General features: G+C 35.4%; 1 protein-coding gene across 12 annotated transcripts in view; it reads left to right on the forward strand.

Moving 5' to 3' along the window:
• Nucleotides 1–15,700, forward strand: part of ZNF143 (zinc finger protein 143) — a 31,467-nt gene that overhangs the window by 1,517 nt on the left and 14,250 nt on the right. For 2 of the 12 annotated variants that reach the window (XM_032223183.1, XM_032223192.1), the window contains exons 2-9: nt 2,226–3,883; nt 6,003–6,121; nt 6,321–6,413; nt 7,522–7,605; nt 7,822–7,908; nt 12,161–12,357; nt 13,967–14,041; nt 15,036–15,155. In XM_032223183.1, coding sequence (XP_032079074.1) covers nt 6,010–6,121; nt 6,321–6,413; nt 7,522–7,605; nt 7,822–7,908; nt 12,161–12,357; nt 13,967–14,041; nt 15,036–15,155 — 768 coding nt within the window. In that variant the 5' untranslated portion in view covers nt 2,226–3,883; nt 6,003–6,009. Of the gene's footprint in view, nt 1–441; nt 482–936; nt 3,884–6,002; nt 6,122–6,320; nt 6,414–7,521; nt 7,606–7,821; nt 7,909–12,160; nt 12,358–13,966; nt 14,042–15,035; nt 15,156–15,700 lie in introns of those variants that run through there. The other 10 variants (XM_032223218.1, XM_032223232.1, XM_032223201.1 and 7 more) reach the window with 9 other exon arrangements.

Below are 15,700 nucleotides of genomic sequence, written 5' to 3' on the forward strand. Positions count from 1 at the left end.
TGGTTTTGGGGTACGGTATCATCAATATGCTGATGATACCCAACTTTTCATCTACCCCAAACCCACCCTCGACATGATGTCCTGATGCCTGGAGGCTGTGCGGATCTGGATGGGGAGGAACAGGCTCAAGACTGGGTGGCTGTGGTTTCCGTCATCCCAATTTGTGCATCTTGTTCTATCTTTGATGATGGGAGAAATTTTAGCCCCCTCAGAGAGGGCCTGCAATCTGGGAGTCCTCCTGGATACGCGGCTTAGTTTAGAAGAACACCTGACGGCCGTGACCGGGGGGGGGGGGGAGCTTTTACCAGGTTTGCCTGGTAGGTCAGTTGCGCCCCCTCCCTGGATCGGGATGCTCTGTGCACAGTCACTCATGCCCTTGTCCTTTCTTGCCTGGACTACTGCAACGCTCTCAACATGGGGGCTGCCTTTGAAGAGCACCCGGAGGCTGGTCCAGAATGCGGTTGCACAGGTTATCATGGAGGTACTTAGGTGATCCCATGTTACACCCCTTTTAGGTGGCCTGCACTGGTTGCTGGTTGTTTTCCGGTTGCGATTCAAGGTACTAATTATGACCTTTAAAGCACTTCATGGCTTAGGCCCAGGGTACCTGTGAGACTACCTACTGCCACCAGTAGCCTCCCACCATCCAGTGAGATCCCACAGAGTTGGCCGCCTCAGGGTGCCGTTGGCCAGACAGTGTCGGCTAGCAACCCCCAGGGGGAGAGCCTTTTCTGTGGGAGCACCTCCAGTCTTTCCGATGCTCCCTAAAAAGTTGGCTTTTCTAGCAAGCTGGCCTGGCCTGAACAGAATAAAATAAATGATTAATTTAATTGTTAATTTTAATCTAATTTTTAAATTTTTATTGTTAATATTAATTGGGTTTGTTTTTGGATACTTTATTTAATTTCCTTTTTAACTTTTGTAATATGTGTTTTTTTATGTTGTACGCCGCCCTGAGTCCTTTGGGAGAAGGACGGCATATAAATCCAATAAACAAACAAACAAAAAACTATCATAGGATATGCAATATAGATAATTGCATGCTACATATAAATAAATTGTCAATTTTTTAAAAGGAATTTATCTGCCCATTTAAGGGAAGATCAAAAATCAAAGCTCAAGAGGGCTTAGTTGCAAACACTAGTGGGATAATAAATATGCCTTTATCAAAATAGATTTATGTAGAAAATAATAATTGCATCCAGAAGGAACAAGATTGATAAAAGATTTGTTCATCCAGTGATCATAATTACAACTTTTTAATTTTATGAAGCAGCTAGAGATTTGAACTCACTGGAATGAAATGGTTATGGTGTAGGGGCTCATGGGAAAAAGTATGAGTCTACTTACAGATGTATGTATCTAAATCTAATCCCAGTCCACTGAATTAGAAAACGAGGCATGCTTCTAAGTCACAAACCCAGTTAGTTATTTCTTTCTTAAACTATTTTTTATGACATGTTTTACTTATTGATCCTACAAAATAAAACTTTTTTTCAATAAAAGTTCTGGTAATTAAGTAAGCTTAATGATGTGTTAGTGTTTCATTTATAGCAGTGATTCTTAAAGGGTGGTCCTAAAATTCTGGGAAGTCTCCCCAAGACTCTCAGGGGACCACAAGATCACCATTATTTCCCAGCCTATGTTGAAAAATAATGCAATATTAAAACTCCAACAAGCAATTCTTAGAAGTGGTACCAACAAATGTGTCAGTTTTTGTTTTTAATACATGAAATATTGATAATTGCCTCCATACACACAAATCTCTTGAGGTCCTTCATAATTTTTAAAAGTGAGAAGGGTCCTGAGAAAAAAAAAGTTTAAGAAAAACTGATTTATAACTATATTTAGCTATAACCCTCAAAGTTGCTTGGGTGCTATTATGTAAGAATCACTCAAATCTTTCCATCTAATGTTCCTCCTTGTTCAATCATAGTTTAATTATTATAGATTGAAGCAGGTTGGAATATCATAAAAGACCCAGGTGGCAAGGATCAGTGCTTTGGGTTCATTTTCAAGAAGGTAATTTTGAAACCAGGGGTACAAAAAATAGCATCTGTTTGCTTTCCTTGGATCACAGGAATCTCTAAACCTAACATGGTTATGTTGTCCTGGAAGATAGTGCCTAGCTGCTCTAATCTTGCAGATGTTCATTAAAAGGTATTTTTCCCACATGTATATTAGAGCTTTTGATAAGTAATTGGGTTATATTGGATTAAATCTAGAATGACCATTCTCTGAATGGAAAATCTTACATGTAGAAGGAAGTGGAATCCAGCAGAGGCTCGTGCCAAGGTGGTAATGGGGAGGAGTTGATTTTGCCCTTTCTTATGGACAGGTAAGCAACAGGTAGAAATTGTTGGAACCATCTCATTTAGATGTTCTAATTAAAACTGATTCTAAATCCCTGGATAATTGATTCAGATCTATGTTTAAGCAAGTATAATTGCTTTCATTTCATCTTGCATTGTGAAGACAATAAGGCTAATGTGAAATTTATGATGTGAGCATAGAAATCAAGTTTCATTCTGATCAGTCTTAAACATCAAGGGAGAGAAAACTATTATACTGTGATTAACTTGAAGAAACATTGCCATTCTGAAATGTCAACCTAATTAATTCAATATCCTTTTATCAGAGGAAGTAGATAAAGTTTTCTGCAACACTAGTATGAACTGATGTTGCTCCCAGGTCTTTATTTTGCTATTATGAGGTACAGCCTTTATATATAAGCATTTATTTTTTACCTTAGAAATATTTTGAGCATTCACCCAGGTATATATTACCCTTAGAGGGAAAGAATTTAATGGAGAACTGAATTTATAATTATTATATTCTATATTACAATATTAAATATATTGAAGCATTTGTGCTTAGATGGAGATGATCCTAATCATCAGTATATTGGGTCTTGGATCCTGAAAATTTCTCCATATATTTTTTCCTCTCAATAACTCACTTTACAAGGTGAGGATTTTCCTTTACTAAAACAACCAAGCTTTGATTGTACGGGTAATCCTCGATTTACAACTATTAGTGACCAAAGTTACAATGGCACTGAAAAAAGACACTTATATGGCCAATTTTCTAACTTACAACCATTGCAGCATCCCCATGGCTACATGATCAAAATTTGGGTGCTTGGCAAGTGGCATGTATTTATGACAGTTGCAGTGTCCCGAGGTCATGATCACCTTCTGCTATCTTCTAACAGGCAGAATCAATGGGGAAGCCAGATTCATTTAATAAACATGTTATTAACTTTAACAACTGCAGTGATTTGCTTAACAACTGGCAAGAAAGATCTTCAAATCGGGCAAAGTTTATTATAATGCCAGATGTTGCTTGTCCATAGGTAAACACATTTGTATATATGGCAATCATATGGATTAATTTAAATATTGACCAGTTTCTTTAACAATGAAATTAGCTTTATTCTGAATGTATTTGATAGTTCAAAAGTATTTTTAATACAGTGTCATAAATTGTCATAATTGTGGGCATAGATGGTTTTAAAGAGAAATTATGAAAAAAAAATGGATTCCATTAGTAGTAGCTATTGGATAATATTTTTCTTAGGGGGGGGGAGAAATAAGTAACTGTAATCTCATCTTTATTATTCATTTATAAACAACTCAAGGTGGTGAGTGTATCTAATACTCCTTCTTCCTCCTATTTTTCCCAACAACAAGAGGCCTGTGAAGTATGTTGAGCTAAGAAAGAACAACTGGCCCAAAGTCATCCAACCAGCTTTCATGCCTGAGGCAGGACTAGAACTCCATATCTCCTAGCTTCCAGCCAAGTGCCTTAACCATTAGAACAAACTGCCTCATTTTTCCCTTTTTTTCATGCAACAGAGCTTTTATCTCGAAAAATTCATATGGTACAGTTGAAACAACTTTCTCTTTGAAAATGTACTTGGTAATTTTATTGAAACAAATTAATAAAACTAAGCTGTATTTAAGAAAAACCTATGATCTGTTGTCAAATTAATTAATATTAAGAGTTAAAATGTTCTAAGCATTGATTTTGGTAATCTTAAGCATCAATGGTGGGATTCAAAAAATACTCATTCTGTGGGTGTGGCTTGGTGAGCGTGGCAGGGGAAGGATACTGTAAAATTTCCATTCCCACCTCACTCCAGGGGAAGGATACTGTAAAAACTCCATTCCATCCCCACTCCAGGGGAAGGTTACTGCAAAATCCCCATTTCCTCCTGATCAGCTGGGACTTGGGAGGCAGAGGATAGATGGGGCAGGGCCAGTCAGAGGTGATATTTACCGGTTCTCAGAACTACTCAAAATTTCCACTACTGGTTCTCCAGAATTGGTCAGAACCTGCTGAATACCATCTCTCGTATGCAAACATACAATATTCCAAAGCATACTTCTGAGTTTTGATTATATTTATAATTGCAATTTTAAATGTAAAAGTATTTTTGGGGGGCAACCACCTCTATGTTACTGTAAATGGGCTGCTGCAGAATGGGAACATACTGTACCTATCCTGATGCTCCTTGATTCTATTACTGGATTTAAAATTGTGTATAAGTCAGGATACGTTGATGAATTGTATTTCAGTTTTCCTGATCCATGTTTCTTAATAATAATTAACTATAATGAATAAATACATAAACAACAAAAGTAGGATAAATAATTAAATAAAAAAAATTAAAGATAGGAATCACAGTGACAATACAGGGCTGTTGCATAGACAACATGGAATATGAAATTATCCTAGGATGGCTGAGACAGCAGGAGGTAAAAAAGCATCTATAGAGAAACAAATAAAAAGCTAAAATATATGCTGATTTTGAGGAGCATATATGAGAAGAATTATTAGTCAAAGGCACTGTGTCTGCTCATGTTAAGCTGTTTTTTGTTGTCCTGGGGTCTTTTGCAGGATTATATTCTTGCAAATCAACAGCGAAAAGCTAAAAATTAGCAGCTCAGTTTTCTGCTTTTTAAAAAAGTATAAAGTAGATTTGTTAATCTAAGATTAACAAGTAAACCCTGCTAAAGCCACAAAAGACCCCCCCCCTAAAAAAAACCATTATCGTGTACCTGAATTTTATTTTATTCAGTCCCCAGTCACAAAAATATGCAATATCAGAGCCTATATCCAACAAGTGAAACTGGACTCCCAGGAATGTCTATTCTAATTTAATCCATAGCTTATCAATATTTTGTCAAAAAAAGTAAAGTATCCTTTGAGTCTTTAATATTCTTGAGACAAGTTCAGCTCCAGATAGCTACATACAAAGAAAATTGTTGGGTTTTTCGCAACTACTTGGAATTGGTTTGCCACTGTCATCTTCCAAGAGGTTTTCAATTTGCAGTATACCCTATTTCCCTGGAATTTTATGTGGTAGCTAGTCTTAAGTGATCTGATTAGCCTTTTTGAAAGCTCAGGGCTGCCAACTTAACTTTCTGTTATTCTGCTGTTGCAGAACAAATCAACCATCCTGGGCCCAACGGCTGGTTTTCCTACATGTGCAGAGCAAATGTAGAAAAACCAGTTGAAGACCCTATTTTGTTATTTAATAGTATCAATTACATTAGCTAACTGACTTGACCTTGTATGAATGCTGTGGTCTTTTATTTAAAGTAAACCAATCTTGTATATTTCTGTTTCAATCCCCAGTTTCTTATTTAGAAAGGGATATCATAATTCCTTAGAACTTTTTCACTTCGATGCATAAACTATTCCCCACAGTATGTTTATTACTATTTGAGTCTTTAACATGTCACAATATTTTCTCTTGGAGGACAAAACTATTCAAAATAATGTTTAAAAAAAATTCAGACAAGATGTTTGGGAGCAGCAAGGATTCTTGCAATACCTCATTAGAGGATTATAAGTATTTGCAAAACTATTTCTTCTTTAAAAAAAATCACAAATACTTAATGGTCTGAGAAATATTAAAGTGTTGGTGTAAGAAAGGAAGTGTTGGTGCGAATCTAATTCAAATATTATTTGTATTCACTTTCTGTTACGTTTAGGTAGACAATGTTACTAGCCCAGATAAATCGGGATTCTCAGGGAATGACAGAGTTCTCTGGAGGAGGGATGGAAGCTCAGCATGTCACTCTCTGTTTAACAGAAGCTGTAGCTGTACAAGGTAAGTTTTTTGGATAATCCCCTTTCCAACAAGCCCAAATATATTTGAACTTAAAAATAAAACACAGTGGTACTGTGGGTTTTAAAATGCTGCACAAAATTCACTCAGAATTTATCCCAAAAGTTAAAATGTCTTAGTAGTTCATGCAGTAGAGGTGTAGTAAGTGCTGCAATACCAGTTGTTGTTTTTATTGTTGTAGATGGAGACAACTTGGACAATATGGAAGGAGTGAGCTTACAGGCAGTTACTCTTTCTGATGGATCCACTGCCTACATACAACACAACTCAAAAGGTATATCTAGAAGACCATTATTGCAATTTATTTAATAAAAATAATCTCAGAAATTTATTATTTCATATTGTGACCAGTTTACAAAGTTATTATATTTGTTATGATATTAATAGAAGCTTCTCACGAGCAAGTGACTCTGGTCAGCATACAAGACTTAAACAAAACTAAAATAATAAACATCTAAAATCATTATCATTAACAAATTTTAAAAACATTAAAAACTAGGAATAATAAACAGAGGATGTTAATAGTCAAGAAGCCATCTCACTAGTTTACATGATCTTTGGTCTGCAAGCCTGCTGACATAACCATATCTTGAGGGACCTTTGGAGGCTTAGAACAAAAAGTGTTCTTTTTTTAGTCATTTTATTTAAAGATTGAACTTTTGTAGCTATTTTATTTAAAAATAACATAGTTCAAAATGTAACATTGGGGTCAAGTCTAAAAAAAATAGATGTAATTACATTTCTTTCAAATCCAGATCAGTCTACATATATGTGAACAGCATCCCAATGTTTATTCTGAAAATGAATTTGAATTGCTTGTTTGGTTGAGAAAGGGGAAAAGTAAATTAAAAAAATAAGTATCCTCTGATTTTCACACACATATAACTTATACAGATACACTCATTCCCCTAGTTGTATTATTTGAGTAAAAGAATGATGAAGTCAAAATATAATTAACATTAACGTAAGTGGATCTTCTTTCTTGGCTGCATTATGAGCACCAATCCAAAATCAGAATATATGAATGCTATTACCCCCAGAATGTCTTCTAGTCCATATGATCTCTTTCTTAATAATCTCTCTGGGAAAGTGAGAGGACAGTCATATTAATTCAGCTTCTCAGCCTCCCAACAGGTCATCTGATTCAACTTGAGATAAGCAACTTGAGGACATTTTCTGTATACAGTAATTCCAGTGCAGCAAGAAAGACATATATAAAATCCAAATGCTGGATGCTGAGTTTGGAGAATAACTATGGAAAAATTTCTGCATGTTGAAAATGCATTCCATGGTTAAATTTGCAGTGTAGCCTGTTTTTTTGGAGCTTGCTCCTCTTGATGGAAATGATGGGCTATTCAGTATTAAATATACTTCTATTTCAGATGGCAAATTAATGGATGGCCAGGTGATACAGCTGGAAGATGGCTCAGCTGCCTATGTCCAACATGTTCCCATGTCTAAAAGTAGTAAGTATATTTAATTAAATACAAATTTCAGTCTATTGATTTCATAATAAAATTAATTATGCTTTGTTATTTTAACACTGCATAAAATATAATTGTTTGAATTTTGAAGTTCATTATTAATATATTTTCTAGTGCAAGTTAAAATGTTAAAATAAGGACTTGAACATTTGTAATGATGGGATATTGCATCTTTGAAATTGTGTTTTTCCTTTTTTGATGTAGGAGACAGTCTTCATTTAGAAGATGGGCAGGCAGTTCAGCTTGAAGATGGAACAACAGCCTTTATACATCACACTTCAAAAGGTAAATTCTATGTCAATATATTATTGACTTTCCAGTAAGGTTATCTCAATTTTTCTTCAATTTATGAAATATATTATTCAAGATTTGCCCTACATCAATACATTTCTTTACAGAACACCCAAAAGTTAGTATATGTTTTTTTTGTTTTTTTTATTAAATGTTTTATTCATTTTCATTTTCAATTTTGTACATTCACTTATATACTGTATATTTGCAACAATAATAACATAATAGTAAGAAAAGAAAAACCCCAACCTAAACACAACTCATAAACCCAACCTATCGCTTTCATACACCCCTTCTTCTCCCCCTCCAACTTTCCTTTCTCCCTCCAACGATCACCCCTCCTACTTCCCTTTCCCCTCCTGTCTTCCTTTCTCGCCTTCCTCACCCTCCTTCCCCTCTCAACCTCCTTACATTCCCCTCTTCCTCCCTCCTTACTTCTCCCTCTTCCTTTCCTCTACTTCTCGCTATGGTGCATTTCTCTATTCCTTAATCTATTCAGTTACGCTAAAAAGAAAAAAAGAAAGGAAAAAAGCAAAAAGAAAAAAAAGAGAAAAATAAAAAGAAAATATAAGGATCAACAGTATACAAATGTATTCTTCTTATTCTATATATTGAAACTATATCTCCACCCGCCCACCCACCCCCAATGAACCCCCCTCCCTAACCCCCTCCGACTTCCCAGGTCCCACACCCGGCACCGTTCAGTACCATTCACCTTCAAAATATCTTATTAACAATAATAATGAAAATAAAATAAAAAGAACACTCCGAAAAAGAAAAAAAAAAACGAAAAAGTAAATAAAAAAAAAATTTAAAAATCTTTTGCATTATGCTCAGCCTCCCATCATTCTTAAAATTTAAACAGTGTGAATCATTCCATTTATATTTTGTCCTCGTCCCTTACTTCTTTGATATTTACCCCCATCTTCCTGTAGACTCTCCAGATAGCCTTTCTTAACCTTATATTCAAATATTAGTTTATACAAAAATCAATTTATCTTCAAATACAGAGCAGTCTAATCATACTTTCGCTACTCATCTTCCTACCCTTCGTTTCACGTCTCCATTCCTCCCGAGCCCAAATTGCATAAGATTATGATCTCGCTCTTCACTTTAAAATCCTGAGCTTTTTATGTTATACTTCAAGCATGTAAATCCGTAAAATGTGTGCCCAAAATTCATACCAGTTCATTCAATCCCAAGATCCCTTCATCGATATCCCGCTCCACCTTCCTTTCTGCCCCACTCCTCCCAACTCCATTCATCCCAAACCGCAATTCAAATAAATCTTAGTCCCCGCTTTCCTCACAGAAAACACTTCATGCGCAGTTTGGATTGAGATTCAAATAAGTCTTGTAAAAGTCCCGTATAATATCTGTCTAGAATAAGCAATGCTTCTTTCCATTCCTCATCAGTACACAGCTTTACCATTTCATACCAAACAGAAATCCTAAAGTTTTAATCAGTCCAAAAGCTTAGAAAGTATTTTAAAGACATCGCTGGATCTATATTCTTTACTCTTCTGCCCTTTCGAAAAGAGAAGGCTACCCTCTCCCTTATAACCACGTGTCCCGCTGCTTTGAAAATATGACTGAATCCTCAGTTTCCGCTCTTCTGCCTCTCCAGTAGGGGGAGAGCAACTCCCTCCTTCTTGTAACCAAGTGACTTGCTGCTTGTCTTTCCTTCACCTTGTCCTTCCGCGTTTCCGAGTGAGTCAAGAAGCCCCGCCTTCAGAGTTTTATAATAAAAGTCCCGAGCTTCCGAGACAGAATTAATACGAAATCTTTGATTTTCAAATGTAACTGTGATTCCAACTGGAGCTTCCCATTTATACTGTATTTGACGATTTCTAAGTTCTTGGGTTAAAAAAGTATAGCCTCTCCTTGCTTGCAGCATCTGGAGCGGGATTTCTTTAAAGACAAACAAATCATGGCCATCGATTCGGAGCCTGTTATTGTAAAACTTTTGAGTGATCGCATTTCTGGATTCTCTTGTGAAAAAGTATATAATTATGTCTCTTGGAAGCTGTCGTTGCTCTGCTACACGCGAATTCTGGCGATAGATTTTTCGAATATTCCAATCAAAATTGAGTCCCGGACCTCCCACCGCTTGGCTGAAAGCTTCTACAAACGTCTGTTTCAAGTTCTCTCCTTTCTTTTCGGGCAGTCCTCTGACTCTTATTGCAGACGCCTTTCTGTTATAATTTATCATTGTAAGTTGTGTTTGAGTATTTCTAATCTCTTGTTGTAATGGTTGGATATTAGAAGTCAAATTAAAATTAGCCCCCTCCAAAGTTTCCAGTTTAGTCTCCATTTCTTCGATATAATCTGTCAAAGTAGACGTAACTTCAAACATATCCGCCTTTATTTGGGCAATTTTAGTCTGTATTTTATCGCATAAATCCAGCACAAATTATTTAATTTCTTGTTTAAAGTCATTAATTATTTGAAAGAAAAGCTCCTGTGTCAAGGAATCTCCAGTAGGTGGTGTAGGAGACAAAGGCAGCGATTTACTAACAAGTTCTTTAAGCACATGCGGGGGGGATTTTTTTGCTTGCTTAGACCTGGGAGGCATTATAGATAAAAGCTGAGAATAAACAGATAAACAGTGTCTTCAGCTGGTCAGTTCTCAATAAATTATTTGTAGATTTTGCTTGTTAATGAGTAGCAGTCTCCGGGGAGATAAAGCCGGTTAATTACGTCATCAATCACCAACACAGTAAAAACGCCATTTTGTATCCCAATTGCACAGAGAAGTTTCAAAGGAAAAACAAGGCTGGTGTTTAGATAGTTATAAAAAAAAACATCACAGGAGTGAGACCCGCTCGTGTTAGCTTAAGTTGCTTTAAAACAATTTATCATTGTCCTGAGTGGGGGGGTCGCCTGTCTAGGGCTGCAAAAAGGCAGCTGCGAGGAACTGGCTGGAGATAAGAGCTCAGTTACGCTGGATCTCTTCTCCGTTCGCAGCCCAAAAAAAAAGAAAGGGGGCTGTGAACTACGAATAAATCCTAGCACCTGAGCTTCTGCCTGCCCCTTTCTGCCAGAAAGGGGTGATATCTATTGATCTTAATTAGATATACAGACCAGAACTCTGAGAGGGGCTCCGTTGAGCTCCTTCGGCGACAGGCTCCTCCCACAGGAAGTCAAAAGTTAGTATATGTTTTCACTTAGGGAAAGTATTTTTCAATTACTGACTTTGTGGCTTTCAGTCTTAATTCCCTTATTTCCGGAGAGAGCATATGGGATTATAGAATGACATCAAACAAAATCACCTGAGTTATTTCTTTCAACAGACAAGTACCACTGATGACATTTTGTTGATGGAAAATACAAAACAACACATTTATTACTAATCACATAAATAATGTATATGTTCTAAACTATTGAAATACCAGTGTATTTCAAATTGTATTTATACCATAACACAAGAAATTTATTTTTCTGAAATCTGAATCTTTGGAATTTTACTGCATAAGTTTAAAAAAACAACAATTAAAACATTCTATAATTGTATATACAACTCAAGTTTATTCTATAGTAGGTTGGTGCAATGATCTGGATTCAAAGGTGGGAAGCAATTCAGAACACATTTATTTACCAATTGATAATTCCTTGAGGGTGGATTTTATTTAATGAAGTGAGAAAAATGCACTCATGGACATTCAAAATATTTTTTCTGCTAATCCATATGGCTTCATACCTATGTTCTTAAATTTATCCTGAGTTTGAAGAATAAAAAGTTCGTTTGCTAATGTACAAAATTACTGATGCATAAATATGTAAAGTGGTAATAAGATTTAGCCCTCTAAATGCTGGATATTAACTGCTAAACCTTCTATGGAATAAATTCATACACATATTCTTGTTTTAAAGGTCAATTGATGTACTGTATACTTTATTTTAACAATGACCTTAAAATGCCATACTTTAAGAAATATCCCAGACCTCTAGGATTTTATTCATAGGTGATTTAACTAGTAGAAACTTAGACAGGTGAATTTGTGGGACCATGCAGATTTTAGATTACCTGCCTGCCTGGGTAGCTAAAGATATTATGGGCCATCTATAGAAGCTGCTGGATATATCTTGGGAGCTGGTAGATCTAATGATATTTAAACATTGTATTCATAGTCCTTTCTATAACGAATGACAGAATTTACAATAGGATGCTGATTTAATTGTGCTATTCCTTTTAGGACAGATAGATGATCTCTTGTCTTAATATTCATCTTTTAATAATTTATCAGACAGTTACGACCAGAGTGCCCTGCAAGCAGTACAACTAGAAGATGGGACCACTGCTTACATTCACCATGCAGTACAAGTGCCACAATCGGACACCATATTAGCTATTCAGGCAGATGGCACAGTGGCAGGTCTTCACACGGGAGATGCTACTATTGACCCAGATACCATAACTGCTCTCGAACAATATGCAGCCAAGGTACTTTGCTCTACAACTACATATAGTTTATATTGGTGAACATGATAAAATCAAAGTGAATTATATTGCAATTAAAATATGATGTAACAAGAGAGTAGCTAGTAGTCAGGCTCGTATATGGTTTAGCATGTTGTGTGAACTCATAATTGTGACTTATTCAATAAAACATATTTAGGGTAATCCTGTGCAGTATGTGAATCCTGTTATTTAAACCAAACTAGCTGTACTTAAATATATAATAGAATTGATATTCAGAAAGGGTTTGAATGGAGGTTGGAAACAGTAAAAAAGACTGGAGAATAGTACAGCAAACCATTAGAAGTACAATCAAAGAAATGCAGACATAATGAATATACCAGATATTAAATAATTAATAGAAATATAGCATCTCTGTTTTTTATATTTATATTTTGAGCAAACAAAAAGATCTTAAGAAAATAATTCTTATCATAAATCATTCACCTGCAAGGAAAATTAATAATAGAAATAGCAATAGCACTTAAGACTTAGATATCACTTCACAGTGCTTTTACAACCCTCTCTAAGTGGTTTACAGAGTCAGCATATTGCCCCCAACAATCTAGGTCCTCATTTTGCTGACCTTGGAAAGACGGAAGGCTGAGTCAACCTTGAGCCAGTGAGACTCAAACTGCAGGCAATCAGCAGAAGTAGCCTGCAATACTGCATTCTAACCACTGTGCCATCACAGTTCATAACATATCTTAGTGTCAATAAATCAGTTGTATAATATAGTTCCTTGAAGATAATAATGTTAAAATAATTACATTTTTAAAGATGATTTTAATAACAAATAACAAGGGTTTAGGAATTTCAACAGTGGTGTGCTAGAATTTTTTTCCCCTCTGGGGCAGAATTATCCTCATTAGGAATTCCTTTTCCTGCAAGAAAATATGCATTGGCTCCTAAAATGTTATTCTGGAGAATTATGGAATCCTTAGACAAATATAATGGATAATAGACAAAAATTGTATCTTATGTTTTTCCCAACAAACCTTCCACTTGAGGAAAGACTCTTCTATAAGCAGAAGGACTATATCTGCATTCAAACTAATATTAAGAAATTTACCAGGCATATTTAAGAGATCTTGGCCTTTGTTTGCATATATGTTTCCCTGAAAATAAGACAGGGTTTTATTTTCTTTTGACCCCCGAAATAAGTGCGGCAGAGAGGCAGAGAACGTGGTCATCTCATGGCTGCTTCTGTGTTGCAATATTTTCGGGGAGGGTGTATTTTTGGGGGACAGCTAATTTTAGCCCATGTGCTCAAAAGTTCAATTGGGCTTAGTATCCGGGGAGGTCTTATTTTCAGGAAAACTTGGTACTATAATTAATTTTAGTGCCTTAGATTGCAATTTTGTACACTGCAGTGACAACGCAGCACTACCTACTCTGCAGCCCCTAAACCAATTGTAGTTTGGATGCCCTAATTGTTATTTAAAACAATCATGGGAAATAAATTAAATAGAAACTTAATTTATTGTGTAATACTATTTGATTAGGTTGCTGAAGAGTTCATAGTGAATAAATTTTTGTGAAAGTGAACAAGCACAAAGCAGATTTTTAAGTTATTATTCTTTTTTATTTGCAGGTGTCTATTGATGGAAGTGACAGCGTTAGTAGCACTGGGATGATAGGTGACAGTGAACAAGATAAAAAAATGCAGGTATATAATAATCTAATTTGTCCTGTTTTTTAAAAAAAAACTAGAATGAAAATAAATCCTTAGTTTTGTTCGCTAAGGGACTTGCTCAGTATAAAAAAATTTATAACATGAATATTCTATTCTTGACCATAAAAAGAAATGTGTTATACTAAGTATAGAATGTGCAGAATGCCTTTCCTAATACCGTTAAATCATATTGTCCATTCACTGCAGAAAAGGGTTGAGATGGATATAAATAAATTTCATCCAAGGATAATCCCTCCTCTCTATTGCAAGATGAAAAAGACTACAAGTGGGCTTTCTCAGAGCATTGCTGTTTCTACATGTATTAGAGAACTGTACCTTTCATGGGTGTGGAATTCTCTCATTTCAAAATTGTACATTGCAGTTTGATAAAATATCCAAATTGTATCAAACTATTTTACATACTTATAAAAGACTTTCTTTTTAGATACAATTTTATTAACATAAATAAAAATTAGTTTAAAAAGCACCATGTGGTTTTGATAAACTGCCTGAATTTTTTCTTTGAAAACCTCTCTCAAAATAAATCAGATTAGTCCAAAATAGCATTTATTGGCAATTCACTTTGAGGGCTGGGTAGAGTTTTAGAGCTAGCTTTAGATACATATAGGTGTGTGTTGAAAAAGCCTTTTCTTGAAATAATGCACTTTTAATGAATTGCCCATGGATGCTTTTTTGAGCATGATATATGTATTTTCCAAAGCACCTTCTCCCCTTCAAAGCTAATGCTACAGATCCCTGTTTATTTGTACTTCATATTTCAAAACAATGTCCCTTTATGTAATTTTAAAAAAAATCTTAAACTTAATGATTAAGAAATCTTTAGGGAAATGCTGATATTTAGGTGCCAAAAGATGTAGGAAGCATTTTTATTTGTACCGTTTTAAAGAACTCTTGTTTTAAAATGCAGGTCCTTTTCTAGAATTTAAATATGACTGAAATGTTAATATTCTCATTTCTTCCCATTTAGATTGTCTTGCAGAGCCATGGCACAAGAGTAACAACTAAGTCCCAGTCAACTGGAGATAAGGCTTTTCGCTGTGATTATGATGGCTGTGGAAAATTGTACACTACTGCTCATCACCTTAAGGTTATTATTGAAAAACTATTCAAACCTTCCAGTTGTTCTTTGCAATTAAATCTGAAAATGATAGAAATGCAGTCAACGTGTGACAGATGATAGTTTAAATTTTACCTCTTTTTGCAGGGATGCTACATATATTTTTATAATTCTGAGTGTACTTTTAAGTGCTTAGTCATATGGCACTCACTCTCTCTCTCTCTCTCTCTCTCTCTCTCTCTCTCTCTCTCTCTCTCTCTCTCTCTCTCTCTCTCTCTCTCTCTCTCTCACACACACACACACACACACACACACACACATACACACACAAACAAAATAACAGATATTAAGCCTAACATAGACATTTTGTATAAGAATTGTTTGAAAATGACCAAAACATTGTGACTTTCCTAATTTGGGAGGTTTTTGACTGAGTCAGGCGATCTTATCATAAGATTCCTCTAATTCTCTAACAGAAGGTCTTTTGTCAATTTAGATAAATGATGAAACTCTGCTTCTCTGCTTTTAACTTTCCTTTCAAAAGTTTTAACTACCGATAGGTGTTAAAAGTATTG

This window comes from Thamnophis elegans, chromosome 1 (assembly GCF_009769535.1).
Source record: "Thamnophis elegans isolate rThaEle1 chromosome 1, rThaEle1.pri, whole genome shotgun sequence".
In the NCBI taxonomy this organism is placed as follows: Eukaryota; Metazoa; Chordata; class Lepidosauria; order Squamata; family Colubridae; genus Thamnophis; species Thamnophis elegans.